This window comes from Microcaecilia unicolor, chromosome 8 (genome assembly GCF_901765095.1).
Source record: "Microcaecilia unicolor chromosome 8, aMicUni1.1, whole genome shotgun sequence".
NCBI lineage: Eukaryota > Metazoa > Chordata > Amphibia > Gymnophiona > Siphonopidae > Microcaecilia > Microcaecilia unicolor.
The window spans coordinates 145,201,443-145,218,064 of record NC_044038.1 but is presented as its reverse complement, the minus strand read 5'-3'; the positions used below and the strand labels follow the sequence as shown (position 1 = coordinate 145,218,064).

At 46.3% G+C, this 16,622-nt stretch overlaps 1 protein-coding gene across 2 annotated transcripts in view; it reads left to right on the top strand.

Moving 5' to 3' along the window:
* The window catches only part of DIAPH1 (diaphanous related formin 1), a 676,165-nt gene that overhangs the window by 257,762 nt on the left and 401,781 nt on the right, over positions 1-16,622 (top strand). For both annotated transcript variants that reach the window (XM_030213536.1, XM_030213537.1), the window contains 2 exons: positions 8,478-8,596; positions 12,844-12,960. In XM_030213536.1, coding sequence (XP_030069396.1) covers positions 8,478-8,596; positions 12,844-12,960 — 236 coding nt within the window. The remainder of the gene's footprint in view (positions 1-8,477; positions 8,597-12,843; positions 12,961-16,622) is intronic.

The window sequence follows — 16,622 nt, the reverse complement described above, 5'->3', positions numbered from 1 at the left end:
ATGAATATTCATTGTGGATATCCCAAAAACCTGACTGGCTGGGGTGCCTCCAGGACCAGGTTTGTAAACCACTGCCATATGTTCTTTATCTGCTGCCATTTTCTCTACTTCTGAGTTTTATTGCATAAAGTGGGATGACGTGGTAAATAATATGTATTAGTTCATGTTGGTGAAACCAAATTATAACACACTTTTTAATATAGGTAGGTCTTAATTTTTTTTTAGGGTTTCCATAGCTGTCAGTGTTGGTTTGTTTGGCTCTGAGTTAGTTGTGTTTTTGAACTGAAGAGTTACTAGTAAGATGTGTATATATTTGTTGTTAGCCATTCTAGGATCTCAAGGATCAGATAGATGAAAATATGCTGGGGGCACTTTGTTAGGATCCTGTATTGATCTGCAAGTGCTGAAGCAGTGCAGATAGAATGTAGTGAGTTGCATATTGGGCATCGTTCATCTTTTGCTAATAAATTGTCCGCTACTTTCAATGTAAAGTGTATTTTGGTCTGCTTTCTATCTGCACTACTTAAGTGAGACTAACTTGACTTGGCATAGTATTTAAGTAATTTGTACTTGTCTATAAGTAGAGGAGTGTGGTAGCCGTGTTAGTCCACTCTAAAGGTTATCAATAGAAATCAAACAAAATAAAACATGGAAAAGAAAATAAGATGATACCTTTTTTATTGGACATAACTTAATACATTTCTTGATTAGCTTTCGAAGGTTGCCCTTCTTCGTCAGATCGGAAATAAGCAAATGTGCTAGCTGACAGTGTATATAAGTGAAAACATTCAAGCATTACTATGACAGTCTGACAGGGTGGGAGGATGGGGGTGGGTAGGAGGTATGCATGGGGACATCAAAGCATATCATTCATATTTTAACAGGGTAGGTGTGGATAGGTGAGGGGAGGGTGATCAACAGAGAAATACAGCTTTTTGGTTTATAATGGGCTAGGAACCCCAGATCCTTGTTAAGTCCTTTCTGTTGGGTGTTAAAATATTCAATCATTCTGACTTCAAAGGTCTTGCGTTCTTGTACGGTTTTAAAGTTACCTTTCAGGATTCTCACTGTGAAGTCACTGGTACAGTCACTGATAAAATGCTGACCAACAGGGGTGGGAGCCCTACTGGCACCAGTATTGTTCATGTGATGTCTATGTAAATTGAATCTTGTCTTAAGCATCTGGCCTGTTTCTCCAATATAGCATCCTTCGTTACATTTTTTACACTGAATGATATATACCACATTGGAAGATGAGCAAGTGAAAGATTCCTTTATGTTGAATATCTTCCTTAAGGAAGCGGACGCAGGTGGAGAGGCAAGTTCTTCGGGACCGTCTTTTTGGAACTTGCGCTGGCCCTTCGACGTTGACCTCAACGGCATCGGTGTCGATGGCCGGGTCTTCGGTACCGATGTCGACGTCTTCGGCGCCGACTATGGCATCGACCCCAGGAGCACAGGTTCCCTTGGCCCGATGACCTGCCAGCGACGGCGGCGGTGAGCGGCCGCGTGGGCAGTCCGCCCCGGCCACTCCCGCTGCTCAGGGCCATCAGGACTGAACCCTGTCCGATCCGATACCTAGAGGCCGTGGAGACTCCACCTCCTCCTCGTCTATGCTGCGGAGCGCCGATGGCGGGCATCGGAAGAAAGCTGCCAAGAAGCACTGTCATCGGTGGCCCACGGCGCATGGGACTGGCAGCTCCGGGACGTCGAGAGAAGACTCGACCCCCAGGAAGCGGCAGTGCCGGGAGGAGCGCTCCCCCTCTGTCGAAGAGGTGTCTATGCGCAGGTCGTCGGGTACCTCGATACTATCTCCTGGACCCGGGCAGCTTCCAGCACCAATGCCCGCACCGGCCCCCCTGCCTCTTCCGACAGCGGGCCTAGACGAGTGCCTCCGAGCCATCCTTCCGGGGATCCTGGAAGGGCTGATGCGCCAGGCCTTGCCAGCACCAGGGGTGCTTGCGCCCTCGGTGCCGTTGATGGAGGTGCCGGTGGGCTCTGGTCCGGTGATGTCTTCGGCGCCGCTTGCGGCACCGGTGTCGGTTGCCACTCAGGTGGAATCCCCGTCGACGTCGATGGAGGGATCTTCGTCCCCGCCGGCGTGGGAGTCCACCTCTCGACACCCTCATCGAGGATGTGGTTCCTCGCAGTCGAGACGGGCCCGGTTGCAGTCTGAGCTGAGAGAGCTCATGTCCGACGCCGAGAAGGAGGCCTCGTGGGGGGAGGAGGATCCCAGATATTTCTCCTCTGAGGAGTCTGCGGGTCTTCGCTCTGACCCCACGCCTTTACCGGAGAGGAAGCTCTCGCCTCCAGAGAGCCTCTCCTTTGCCTCCTTTGTCCAGGACATGTCTATTAGCATTCCCTTCCCAGTGGTTACTGTGGATGAGCCGAGGGCGGAGATGCTCGAAGTCCTCGACTATCCATCACCACCTAGGGAGTCTTCCACGGTACCGTTGCACTGCTCCGGAACTGGTTGAAGCCATTATTTAATCCCACCATTCCCAAGAAAGCGGAGTCCCAATACAGAATCCACTCAGACCCGGAGTTGATGCGTCCTCAACTGCCTCATGACTCAGCGGTCGTGGACTCTGCTCTCAAGAGAGCACGGAGTTCGAGGGATACCGCCTCGGCGCCCCCTGGGCGGGAGTCTCGCACTCTGGACTCGTTTGGGAGGAAGGCCTACCAGTCTTCCATGCTCGTGACCAGAATACAATCATACCAGCTCTACACGAGCATCCACATGCGGAACAATGTGAAGCAACTGGCGGACCTGGTTGACAAGTTCCCCCCAGAGCAGTCCAGGCCCTTTCAGGAGGTGGTCAGGCAGCTGAAGGCGTGCAGAAAATTCCTGTCCAGGGGTATCTATGACACCTGTGATGTGGCATCCAGAGCTGCAGCCCAAGGTATAGTGATGCGCAGACTCTCCTGGCTGCATGCCTCTGACCTGGACAACCGCACCCAGCAGCGGCTGGCGGATGTCCCTTGCCGGGGGGATAACATTTTGGCGAGAAGGTTGAGCAGTTGGTGGACCAACTACACCAGCGGGAAACCGCTCTCATCAAGCTCTCCCACCGGGCGCCTTCAGCATCCACCTCAGCAGGTGGACGTTTTTCCCGGGCCCGGCAAGCTGCACCCTACGCCTACAGCAAGCGTAGGTACACCCAGCTGGCCCGAAGGCCTCCTCAGGCACAGGGACAGTCCCAGCATGCTCGTTCCTGTCAACAGCATGCGCCTAAGCAGTCCCCTGTGCCTCCACAGCAAAAGCAGGGGACGAGCTTTTGAATGGATCCATGGGAATATAGCCGCCATCAAAGTAGCCGTGCTGGACGGCCTGCCGGTCGGGGGGAGGTTGAAAGTTTTTCACCAAAGGTGGCCTCTCATAATCTCCGACCAGTGGGTTCTCCAAATAGTGCGGTGCGGATACACCCTGGATTTGGTCTCCACCCCACCAAATTGTCCACCTGGAGCTCAATCCTTCAGCTCCCATCACAAGCAGGTACTTGCAGAGGAACTCTCCGCCCTTCTCTGCGCCAATGCGGTCGAGCCCGTGCCACCTGGGCAGGAAGGGCAGGGATTCTATTCCAGGTACTTCCTTGTGGAGAAGAAAACAGGGGGGATGCGCCCCATCCTAGACCTGAGAGGCCTGAACAAGTATCTGGTGCGAGAAAAGTTCAGGATGCTTTCCTTGGGCACCCTTCTCCCCATGATTCAGAAAGACGATTGGTTATGTTCCCTGGATTTAAAGGATGCTTATACTCACATCCCGATACTGCCAGCTCACAGACAGTATCTCCGATTCCGTCTGGGGACACGTCACTTTCAGTATTGTGTGCTGCCCTTTGGGCTCGCCTCTGCACCACGGGTGTTCACGAAGTGTCTCGTGGTGGTTGCGGCGTACCTACGCAAGCTGGGGTTGCACGCGTTCCCGTATCTCAACGATTGGCTGGTGAAGAGCACCTCAGAGGCAGGAGCTCTTCGGTCCATGCAGTGCACTATTCAACTTCTGGAGCTGCTGGGGTTTGTAATAAATTACCCGAAGTCCCATCTCCAGCCAGTCCAATCTCTGGAATTCATAGGAGCTCTGCTGAATTCACAGACGTCTCAGGCCTATCTTCCCGAGGCGAGAGCTCAGAATCTTCTGTCCCTCGCTTCCCAGACCAGAGCGTCTCAGCAGATCACAGCTCGGCAGATGTTGAGACTCCTGGGCTATATGGACTCTACAGTCTATGTGACTCCCATGGTTCGTCTTCACATGAGATCAGCTCAATGGACCCTAGCTTCCCAGTGCTGCCAAGCCACCGGGAATCTAGAAGATGTCATCCGCCTGTCCATCAGTTGCCGCAATTCGCTGCACTGGTGGACAATTCGGATCAGTTTGACCCTGGGACGCCCATTCCAAATTCCTCAGCCCACAAAAGTGCTGACGACGGATGCATCTCGCCTGGGGTGGGGAGCTCATGCCAGTATGGCATGCTTCTCCAAGCCACATACCTGGCAGGCGTAAACAACAGTCTGGCCGACAGGCTGAGCAGATTCATGCAACCGCACGAGTGGTCGCTCCATTCCAGAGTGGTACGCAAGATCTTCCGAGAGTGGGGCACTCCCTCGGTGGACCTTTTTGCCTCCCAGACCAATCACAAGCTGCCTCAGTTTTGTTCCAGACTTCGGGCACACGGAAGAATGGCGTCGGATGCCTTTCTCCTCCATTGGGGGACGGGCCTCCTGTACGCTTATCCTCCCATACCTTTGGTGGGGAAGACCTTACTGAAGCTCAAGCAAGACCGCAGCACCATGATTCTGATCGCGCCCTTTTGGCCCCGTCATATCTGGTTCCCTCTTCTTCTGGAGTTGTCCTCCGAAGAACCATGGAGATTGGAGTGTTTTCCGACTCTCAATTTGCAGAACGACGGAGCGCTTCTGCACCCCAACCTTCAGTCTCTAGCTCTCACGGCCTGGATGTTGAGGGCGTAGATTTTGCTTCATTGGGTCTGTCTGAGGGAGTCTCCCGTGTCTTGCTTGCCTCTAGAAAGGATTCCGCTAAAAAGAGTTACTTTTTCAAGTGGAGGAGGTTTGCCGTTTGGTGTGAGAGCAAGGCCCTAGAACCTCTTTCTTGTCTTGCACAGAACCTGCTTGAATACCTTCTGCATTTTGTCAGAGTCTGGTCTCAAGACCAACTCAGTACGGAATCACCTTAGTGCAATTAGTGCTTACCATTATCGTGTAGAGGGTAAAGCCATCTCTGGAGAGCCTTTAGTCGTTCGATTCATGCTTTTGTCAAAGCCCCCTGTCAAGCCTCCTGCAATGTCATGGGATCTCAGCGTCGTCCTCACCCAGCTGATGAAACCTCCTTTTGAGCCACTGAGTTCATGCCATCTGAAGTACTTGACCTGGAAGGTCATTTTCTTGGTGGCAGTTACTTCAGCTCGTAGGGTCAGTGAGCTTCAAGCCCTGGTAGCCCATGCTCCGTATACTAAATTTCATCATAACAGAGTAGTCCTCTGCACTCTGTTATTCAGTTGTCATTCAACTGAGCGGGAACGGTCGCGCATGGGCGGGAAGACGGCCGCGCATGCGTGGTGGGCATGCCCTGTGCGCGGGACCTCCCGCGAGATTTTTACTCCGTTTTTAGGGGCTGTCGTGGACGTCAACCCCAGTCGTGAGAACAATCAGCCTGCTGTCCTCGGAGAACACCTGCTACAGGTATGTATCATTCGCTTTACAGAAGGAATGTCTGGTAAGGTTTGTCTCTTTGCAGATGATACCAAACTCTGTAATAGGGTGGACACCCTGGAGGGGTGGATGGTATGAAGAAGAATCTAGTGAAGCTTGAAGAATGGTCTGATAATTGGCAACTAAGGTTTAATGCTAAGAAATGCAGGGTCATGCACTTGGATTGCAGGAATCCAGGGGAACGGTACATTATAGAGGGTGAAGTGCTTCTATGTATGAAAGAAGAGCAGGACTTGGGGATGTTTGTGTTTGATGACCTTAAGGCTGCCAAAGCCAGAAACATGCTTTGGTGCATAAGGAAAGGGATGACCAGCAGGAAAATAGAGGTGATAGTGCTTTTGTATAAGTCTCTGGTGAGGCCCCATTTAGCATACTGGGTGCAATTCTAGAGACTGCACCTACAGAAATATATAAACAGGATGGAGTCAGTCCAGAGGGTGGCTACAAAATTACTGATTTGTTCTCTTTTGGAAGGGTGATGTGTGTGGTGGCAGTTTCAATGGAAGAGAAAACAATGACATTTGTACACTGTGGTGACCAGTGTATAGAAAAAGTCAGCTAAATTCTGTGCAGATATGGATGGAGAGGTTGATAATTGTAGTTGCAGAAGAGATAAGTATTTGAAAGACACTATAGAGTATATAAAGTAGCTTTTTGTATTTACAATGAGTAATGCTGATGTTTGGCTTCTGAAATAGCTTTTTGTGTAAACATGAGTGATTTTGAGCGAGTTATCGAAAACCTGTATCACCCATGTGGAAAAGTAACTGCCGCCTCAGTTTATCAATCAAACAATTGACCAAATTTAATTGATGATTGGATTGAGTTGCTTGACCAGAGGCTTGATTGCAGCCAGCCCTATTGAATCTTAACATCACTATGTACAGAACCATACCATGAGAGTAAAGTAGTCACCACAAAGCTTCTACAAGAACACTATGCCATGATCAAAGGAAATTCCAGAAGAGATTAGAAAAAAAGTTGTTGAATGTATAAGTCTGAAAAGGGTTACAAAGCCATTTCTAAAGTTCTGGGACTCAACCAAACTACAGTGAGAGCCATTATCTCCAAATGTAGAAAACTTGGAACTGAGGTGAAACTTTCCGGGAGTGGCTGACCTGCCGAAATCACTCCAAAGATGTAGTGACAACTCATCTGAGAAGTTGCAAAACATCCCAAAAGAACATTCAAAGAACTGTAGGCCTCTCTAGCCTCAGTTGAGGTCAGTGTTCATGACTCTACAATAAGAGATTGGGCATAAATGGGATTCATGGGAGAGCAGCAAGGCAGAAACCGCTGCTATCCAAGAGTAACATCAATGCTTATCTCACATTTTGCAAAATCACACCTGGATGATCTGCAAGCCTTTTTGGGATAATGCTGTATGGACAGAGGAGGCAAAAATGGAACTGTGGGAAACGCAGGTCCCATTACGCCTGGTGCAAATCAAATACAGCATTTCTCAGTAAGAACAATATGCCAGCAGTCAGATGTGGTGGTGGTGGTGTGGGGATGCTTTTCTTCCTCAGGGCATGGAAAACTTGCCATTATTGAAGGAACTGCACTGTATCATAAAATTCTTAAGGAGAGTATTTGGTTATCTGCCAGTGAGCTGAAGGTGAAGTGTAATTGGATTATGCAACAAGACAATAATCCAAAAACAAATACACCTGAATGGCTGAAGAGAAACAATTAAAGCTTTGGTTTGCCTAATCAATATCTTGACTTGAACCCAATAGAGATGCTGTGGCAAGGCCCGAAATAAGCAGTTTAAACACGATAACCCACAAATGTCTGAAGTAGAGCAGTTCTGTGAAAGACTGATATCAAATTATTGGAAGTGTTTGGTTGCAATTGTTGCTGCTAAAGGTGGTACAATCTGCTGTTAATTTAGGGGGAGTTACTTTTTCACATGCGTGATAGGGTATGTTGGATAGCTTTGTTCTTTAAATTACGTAATTTAAAAATGTATGTGTTTGCTCAGGTTTCCTTTGTCTAATATTACATTTTGTTTAAAGATCAGAAACCAGCATACCCTTTTCCCATCTGGAGGAAATTAAGAGTTTGGGGGGGGGGGGGGGGGGGGGGTTGACAGAAACTTTGACCACTGTACTTGTGTAAAAGTCCTTTATAAAACATAGTAATGTAGTAAATAACAGCAGATAAAATCCTGAGTGCTCCACCTAGTCTGCCCAACAGTCACACTCCTTATCAATTTTTGATTAAACCAACAATGACCGTGATATAAAATACTTGATCATGGTCTTTCTTTGGCGTTTCTGGGACATAGACTTTAGAAGTCCGCCCGACATTTTTCTTACGACCGATTTAAAAATACACACCTTTTCAAGAAGATACGTACTTTCTCTGTAGGCATATCTGGGTATTGCAGGCTGGGTGGAGTGCAGGCAGAGTTTACAAATACACATGTTGATTATAAAATAATCCACATGTATTTGCAAACTTTACATGCAAGCATTTATATCTGCTCTCGAGCATGTGTTGATTTCTGTCACATATGCTAGTATTTTATAAAGACACATATGTGTTTGTGTCCTTATAAATAGTGCTTAAGTGGGCACTCACTTGCATCTTAACTTAGGCGCACCCTCTTATAAAATTTACCCTCTGTCTGTATTGGACAGTGCTTGTAACCAGATTATTTTCGTGATTGTGTTAGGAATATTTGAGAGCTGACTGCGTGTGTGTGTGTGTGAATATACTTAATATTATTCTTGTGTTACCAGGAGCTGCATGCCATGGAAAATGAAGAATTGAAGGTACAACTCAGTGTATTTGATGAGCATAGTGAGGGGGATTGTGATGACTTAAGGGCCCGCTTGGAGGACATCCGAACCGAGATGGAATATCCTTTAAAAATTGTTCCATAGCTGTAGGGCATTTAAAGGGAGAATGGTATAACATCGAATTGGGCTGTATCTTTAATTTCTGCACATGGTAGAAAATAAAACCAAGAAGTGTACTTTGCAAAAGAACAGAAATTTATTTAGCATAACTGTTGCTGTATTCATTATTAGCTTTGCTGACTGAATAAGGAATAGATGGTCATTTGAATGGAAATCTGTGAAATCAGGGTGACGTTTGGTGGGTGATTGAACAATGCAATGGAGGGAAAGTGAGAGCCCCCCAGAATTGGAGAGGACAGCTGGCCTAGTCATGCTGTTGATGTTGGTTAACAACCTATCCTTGCAGTTTGGTATTCTGCTACCAGATGTCATATGAAATACACATGTTCAGTTTCCAAATATTAAAGGTAACACTAGAACATTGCTTTGAGGATCCTCCAACACGTAGAGATGCCATTTGCACACACAATTCACTTGCTGTGTTCATAAAACAAAGCTTGAAACTGCCGTCTCTTCTGATTGTTTTGTTCCATTTGTATGCCAGCCTCGATTTGCAATAGTATTTGATAATAAGCATTCATTTGTACAAAAGAATGCTCAGTATTGTAGGTAACATAGTAACATAGTAAATGACAGCAGATAAAGACCTGTACGGTCCATCCAGTCTGCCCAACAAGATAAACTCATTTTACATGGTATGTGATACTTTATATGTATACCTGAGTTTGAATTGTCCTTGCCATTCTCAGGGCACAGACCTTAGAAGTCTACCTAATACTGTTCTTGTACTAAGTTTTTGCTAGCTTTGGGGATGCTTGAGTACCCCCAATATTGAGCAAACTCCCTTGACTGTGTCCATGAAGGAGTAATTTCCATTGGGTTTAGCACTCCTAATCATTTTGGAATGTTGGCTCCTATGCTCAGAATTAGGCCACTTTGTGGCATAGTGTTTACATGTCCCCTCACTGAAGGATACCTGTCAGAAGACCACATAAGTATTTTGAAAATGAGTTCTTCCAGAGAAGATGAGTAATACTGCTGCTGATCATGTTTCCACAGCTGTACAGAAGCAGAGTATTTTCAGGTAGCACTCGTGATGTTACCAATCGTATACATAAAAGTGTAACTATATTTTAAATATATAGGATTGTAATATGCATGGGGTCTGCAAAAATCATATGAAGAAAGCTCTATAACAAAGATATGAAAGCACTTAACTCCTCTGCACTTAACAAATATCAGAGGTAAATAATATGTACCACTGGGTCTCCTTTTGGACATTTGTCATCCGTGCATTCAGTAATCAAGGGGAAAGAATGGGCTCAAGGCTTATCCTCATCTTAATACTGCTGTGACTAGACCACTGCATATATAGATAATCTCAAAACCAAATGTGACAGGTATAATTCATAGGATATCTCTGGGAATACTAGATTATTCACATTACTATCTAATCCATAGAGAAAAATTATTAAATACAACTTTCAATTACATAGCATATTAAAAAGTGATTTTTTTTTTATGGGTGCTCATATATTTACAAAGGACAGTCACAGACTACAATGGTCTAAACCGTAGTCCAAATGCTTTTAATCATTGCACACCATTTTTCAAAAGAGCTTCACCAAACATCCACCATCTATGATAAAACTCTTATTAAAAGGCAAAAGCACTTGGGACCCAAGAAAACCTCAAAGCTGACACAGACCATAATTCACAATGGAGCTATTTCAAGGAACCCAGTTAACAAGTGCTCTGGCTATGTTGTATCCCTTACAGCTTCACTTCACACTCTTACACAGAACACCAGGCCTGGCCAGAGCATTTGTTAATTGGGTTTCATGAAACAGCTCCATTGCAAAACATGGTCCGTGTCGGGACCCGAGAGAACCTCAAAGCTAAGTCCTTTTGCCTTTTAATAAGAGTTTGATCACAGATGGTGGATGTTTGGTGAAGCTCTTTTGAAAAATGGTGTGCAGTGATTAAAAGCATTGGACGACTTCCATTTGAGGAAAGGCTAAAGTGGCCAGGGCTCTTCAGCTTGGAGAAGAGATGGCTGAGGGGAGTTATGATAGAGATTTATAAAGTACTGGGTGGAGTGGAACAGGTAGATGTAACTCTCTTGTTTGCTCTTTCCAAAAATACTAAGACAAGGGGGCACACAAAGAAGATACTAAATAGTATACAGTGGTGGAAATAAGTATTTGATCCCTTGCTGATTTTGTAAGTTTGCCCACTGACAAAGACATGAGCAGCCCATAATTGAAGGGTAGGTTATTGGTAACAGTGAGAGATAGCACATCACAAATTAAATCCGGAAAATCACATTGTGGAAAGTATATGAATTTATTTGCATTCTGCAGAGGGAAATAAGTATTTAATCCCTCTGGCAAACAAGACCTAATACTTGGTGGCAAAACCCTTGTTGGCAAGCACAGCGGTCAGACGTCTTCTGTAGTTGATGATGAGGTTTGCACACATGTCAGGAGGAATTTTGGTCCACTCCTCTTTGCAGATCATCTCTAAATCATTAAGAGTTCTGGGCTGTCGCTTGGCAACTCGCAGCTTCAGCTCCCTCCATAAGTTTTCAATGGGATTAAGGTCTGGTGACTGGCTAGGCCACTCCATGACCCTAATGTGCTTCTTCCTGAGCCACTCCTTTGTTGCCTTGGCTGTATGTTTTGGGTCATTGTCGTGCTGGAAGACCCAGCCACGACCCATTTTTAAGGCCCTGGCGGAGGGAAGGAGGTTGTCACTCAGAATTGTACGGTACATGGCCCCATCCATTCTCCCATTGATGCGGTGAAGTAGTCCTGTGCCCTTAGCAGAGAAACACCCCCAAAACATAACATTTCCACCTCCATGTTTGACAGTGGGGACGGTGTTCTTTGGGTCATAGGCAGCATTTCTCTTCCTCCAAACACGGCGAGTTGAGTTCATGCCAAAGAGCTCAATTTTTGTCTCATCTGACCACAGCACCTTCTCCCAATCACTCTCGGCATCATCCAGGTGTTCACTGGCAAACTTCAGACGGGCCGTCACATGTGCCTTCCGGAGCAGGGGGACCTTGCGGGCACTGCAGGATTGCAATCCGTTATGTCGTAATGTGTTACCAATGGTTTTCGTGGTGACAGTGGTCCCAGCTGCCTTGAGATCATTGACAAGTTCCCCCCTTGTAGTTGTAGGCTGATTTCTAACCTTCCTCATGATCAAGGATACCCCACGAGGTGAGATTTTGCGTGGAGCCCCAGATCTTTGTCGATTGACAGTCATTTTGTACTTCTTCCATTTTCTTACTATGGCACCAACAGTTGTCTCCTTCTCGCCCAGCGTCTTACTGATGGTTTTGTAGCCCATTCCAGCCTTGTGCAGGTGTATGATCTTGTCCCTGACATCCTTAGACAGCTCCTTGCTCTTGGCCATTTTGTAGAGGTTAGAGTCTGACTGATTCACTGAGTCTGTGGACAGGTGTCTTTCATACAGGTGACCATTGCCGACAGCTGTCTGTCATGCAGGTAACGAGTTGATTTGGAGCATCTACCTGGTCTGTAGGGGCCAGATCTCTTACTGGTTGGTGGGGGATCAAATACTTATTTCCCTCTGCAGAATGCAAATAAATTCATATACTTTCCACAATGTGATTTTCCGGATTTAATTTGTGATGTGCTATCTCTCACTGTTACCAATAACCTACCCTTCAATTATGGGCTGCTCATGTCTTTGTCAGTGGGCAAACTTACAAAATCAGCAAGGGATCAAATACTTATTTCCACCACTGTATGTAAAATGAATCTGAGAAAATATTTCTTCACTCAATGAATAATTAAACTCTGGAATTTGTTGCCAGAAAATGTGGTAAGAGCAGTAAAATTAGCAGGGTTTCAAAAAGGTTTGGATAATTTCCTAAAAGAAAAGTCCATAAGCCATTATTAAGATGGATAGGAAAATCTACTGCATATTCTAGGATAAGCATCATAAAATCTGTTTTGCTGTTCTGGGGTCTTGCCAGGTACTTGTGACCTGGATTGGCCACTGTTGGAAGCAGGATACTGGGCTTGATGGACCTTCGGTCTCTCCCACTATGACAGTGCTTATGTTCTTATGACTACAGTTTAGACCGTTTTGGTCTGTGAGTGTCCTTTGAAAATATTTGAGCACACATTAAAAAAAAATCTTTTCACTGTTTGAAGCACTATCAACTACAAGTATTTTCTGTCCTTTTTTTTCTCCTTAACTACCTCCTCACTGACTTTAGCGAGATTTTCCAAATACTTCTGAATACAGTTAAAGATTCCAAGGCAGAAGCGTTCTTCCTATCCATTCTCCAGCATTTTCTGCTTATCCGGAACGACTATGAGGCCAGGTAAGGCAGATCGATTAACTGTAACGTCACACTAATGAGAAAACAGGACTAGGTGTTAATATAGATTAAAAATCATTGGTGGAAGTAGACTAAAGTAAGTGTTTGTATGTATGCATGTGTATATGTGTGGCCGCCTCATCAGAGGTTTCTACTTTTTGCAGCACTGGGATGTCTCTTCTAGTTAGGGCTTTGCCCTTCAGTCTCGCCACGGCACCAAGAATGTTTACCAAGGTTGTGGTGGTAGTGGTCTTCATTTGGTGCCGGGGAATTGGAGTTCAGTCCTATCTCGACGACTGGCTCATTCGTTCATCATCCTATTTGGACAGCATGGCAGCAATGGACAAAGTTGTCCATCTTCTGCAGTCGTTAGGTTAAGTGTTAATTTTGAGAAGAGCAGGCTAATTCCATCGCAGACGCTAGAGTATCTGGGCATTCTATTTGACACAGCAAGGGAAGCGCAGAAGGTCGAAGCTAGTTCAACAGATTTGTTGTCTCCTCAGTCAAGGCAGTCCCAGGGTCTGGGACTGCATCCAGGTTCTGGGGTCACTGACAGCAGTGATGGAGGTGGTGCCATGAGCAAGGGCTCTCATGTAGCCATTATAGGAGTCTCTTCTCAGCTGCTGGTCCCTGGTGTTGCAGAAGTAGAACTTTCATCATCTTTGGATGCTGGTTGCCAGACGGAGTATGCAGTGGTGGTTGTTGCCCAGGAATTTGACCATCAGAGCTCCCTTTCCGATAACACAATGGGAGGTGGTGATAATGGATGCCAGCAATTTGGGTTGGGGAGCTCATTACAAGTTCCATCAGGCAAAGGGGCACCTGGTTTGAACAGGAGTCTCCAGTGGTTGATAAATCACTTGGAACTCAAGGCAGTGCAGAATGCCTTACGTGACTTTCCTTAGCGTATGCACCAGATGAATCCAAGAACTGATGGGTTGTGTCCATCTACCAGCAGGTGGAGATAGAGATTACAAAACTGAAGGCGGTGATACTGGACGGCCAGCTCCTCCTTCACCTCAGTACATCTCTATCTCCAGCAGGTGGTGGACGGCGAATCAGCAGCTCCTGGATTTGTCTGTGGAGGATACTCCTGGGTCCTGTGCGCCAGTTGAGTTCAGGGGTGTCTGGCTGAAGGTGCCGACTTTGGGGGCATACTCAGTCTTCTGGGTCCCTGCTTCACCCTTCCCCCCTTCCCTCCCGGTCTTTAAAGCTCTAGCCTTCCTCACCTGTTAAAAAAATACAAACAACCAAGAGAGCTCCTTTGCCTTCATTTGGTGTTAAAACAGAACAGAAGAAACAAGATTTCTGACAGGACTGGGCAGTACAGGGTTTCCCTGTCTTAATGCTGTGCTTTCAGTCTGTGGGACTCTGCTTCTTCTCCGGAGACACCTGCTGCTCGGTGTGTCCCTGCCTTTCTCTTTCGGCGTGGGGTACCGTGCTTTAATATGGGCGATGCTGGCGTTTGAACGCTGTTCCCGCTGCGGTAGCAGATGCTGTGCAGCGGCGTGTTTGAACGCTGGGGAAAGAAGTGCTGAAGTTCCCCTTCCCCGAGGGGGAAGAGAGAAGTTGGCTCTGGGGTACAAGGGAGGGGGATAGAGAGATGTAGGACATGGGATTGGATGAGAGGCAGGAAGAGATGCACAGGTGGAGAGGGGAAGAGAAGAAGATGGATCCAGGAGCAGATGAAAATGGTGGAGAGATGCCAGACAATGGGATTGAGGGAAGAGAGAAGGAGATATGCTGGACCATGGGGAACAGGACAGGAGGGGACAAGATATATCAGGCTACAAAGGTGGGGATGGAAGAAAGAGAGAGCAGATGCTGGGCTAGAAATTTGGAGGGAGGAAGGCGCTGGAAATGGTGGAACCATGTGGGAGAGGCCAGGAAGGGGAGGAGAAGGGTGGCAAGAAAATGGGTGAGATGATAGTGATTACAGAGGATAGAAATATGGTAATGGAGAATAGATAAAGATGGAAGGGAATGGAAGCCTGGGGAAGGAGTGAGATGGGAAATGAGAGAGTTAGTGGGCGAAAGAAGAAGATAGAAATCTGATAGGTAGCTGAAAAGTCAAAAGGAGGAGAAGAATGAGAAAGAGGGTGAAATTTGAGTTGACAGAGGCAGAAAAGAAAAAAAAAATGAGAGGACAGAACTAAAAAGGAATGATCATTATATCAGAGGTAGGTGTAGTGAGGGAATAGACAGCAGAGAGAAGACAAATGTACAGCAGCCGCTTGAAGGAGAATTAGTAGATGACAGGAAATTGGAACCAACATAATGGAAAAATAAAACATCCAGACAACAAAGGTAGAAAAAAGCATTTTATTTTGAATGTTTTAAATGGAATATATTAGTTTTCGGAAATGTGCATAGCAATTGTCTTTGCATTGTGTTCAATAGAAAGGAAATGCATTTCTGTTGTTATTTCTCCAGCGTTGTAGTATATGTTAAGTTTAACTTCTTGGGCTTCTCAATTCAATTTTTGTGTAAATATTTTAATTTCTAATTTGTGATCCCTTGGTCTGTATTTGGTGAAGGTCTGTCAGTGTGATTAGTATTGGCAGTGGGGAAATTGGAGGGGAGGCAGGGAGGAGAAGGGGATCAGAGAAAGTGCCCTCCTTTATTTTCTGACCTGGGCCATAGCATGTCTAACACTGGCCCCTGACCCTTGCTTTATAACTGGTGGGGAACCCCAAGCATCCCCAGCTGAGAACCTCCTCCAAAGGCAGCCAGAATTCCCTTCTACCAAACTCTCCAGTCAGTGACAGCATCCTTGAGCCACCGACTACTAAGCACGCATGTGGTGCTGGCATTAGTGGCTTAGGGACATTGCTGCTGCCTGCCAAGCTTGGTAAAAATGAGTTCTGGCTGCCTTCGGAGAAAGTCTTCAGCTAACAGAGCTTGAGGATCCTCATTAAAGTATTTATATTTTGAGGTGGAGGAATGGCGGGGCAGAGATAATTTTGTGCCCACCCACTTTAGGCTCAGGCCCACCCAAAATTAGCTGTTTGGCTACGCCACTGCTATGGGGCATATTTTACTTCCCTCTCTCATATTGCTTGCCTTGACAAGCAGTTCTTTCCATAGCTGGGACAGTTTACACTAGGCTACAGTGCCAATGGTTAGCAGTGGTGGTTGCCCACAGCAGCTCTGCTCTTCTAGTTTTGCTGTCTGACTCTGATCAAAGTATTGCATTCCAGCTCCAGCTTCCACTGTATCTGCGGCACTTCTAGCTAGCTGTTTGTTGCAGTGTCTAAGGCTTTTATTGCACTTTTTCTTTATATATTTTTTTGTTACATTTGTACCCCGCGCTTTCCCACTCATGGCAGGCTCAATGCGGCTTACATGGGGCAATGGAGGGTTAAGTGACTTGCCCAGAGTCACAGGGAGCTGCCTGTGCCTGAAGTGGGACTCTAACTCAGTTCCTCAGTTCCCCAGGACCAAAGTCCACCACCCTAACCACTAGGCCACTCCTGGACAGCTAGCTATATTCAGAGCTACTTCAATTTAGCCTGCACTTCAATTTTCCCTGCACTTCTTCCTTAGGAAGCATTTCTTTTCTTTCCTCTTTGGCCCCATCATCTGTGGTTTCTCTGTTTGGCCGTTCTGAGCCCTCATGTTTAGTTCCAGGCTTTGCCTGTCGGCATGGCTATGGTTCCATTCAC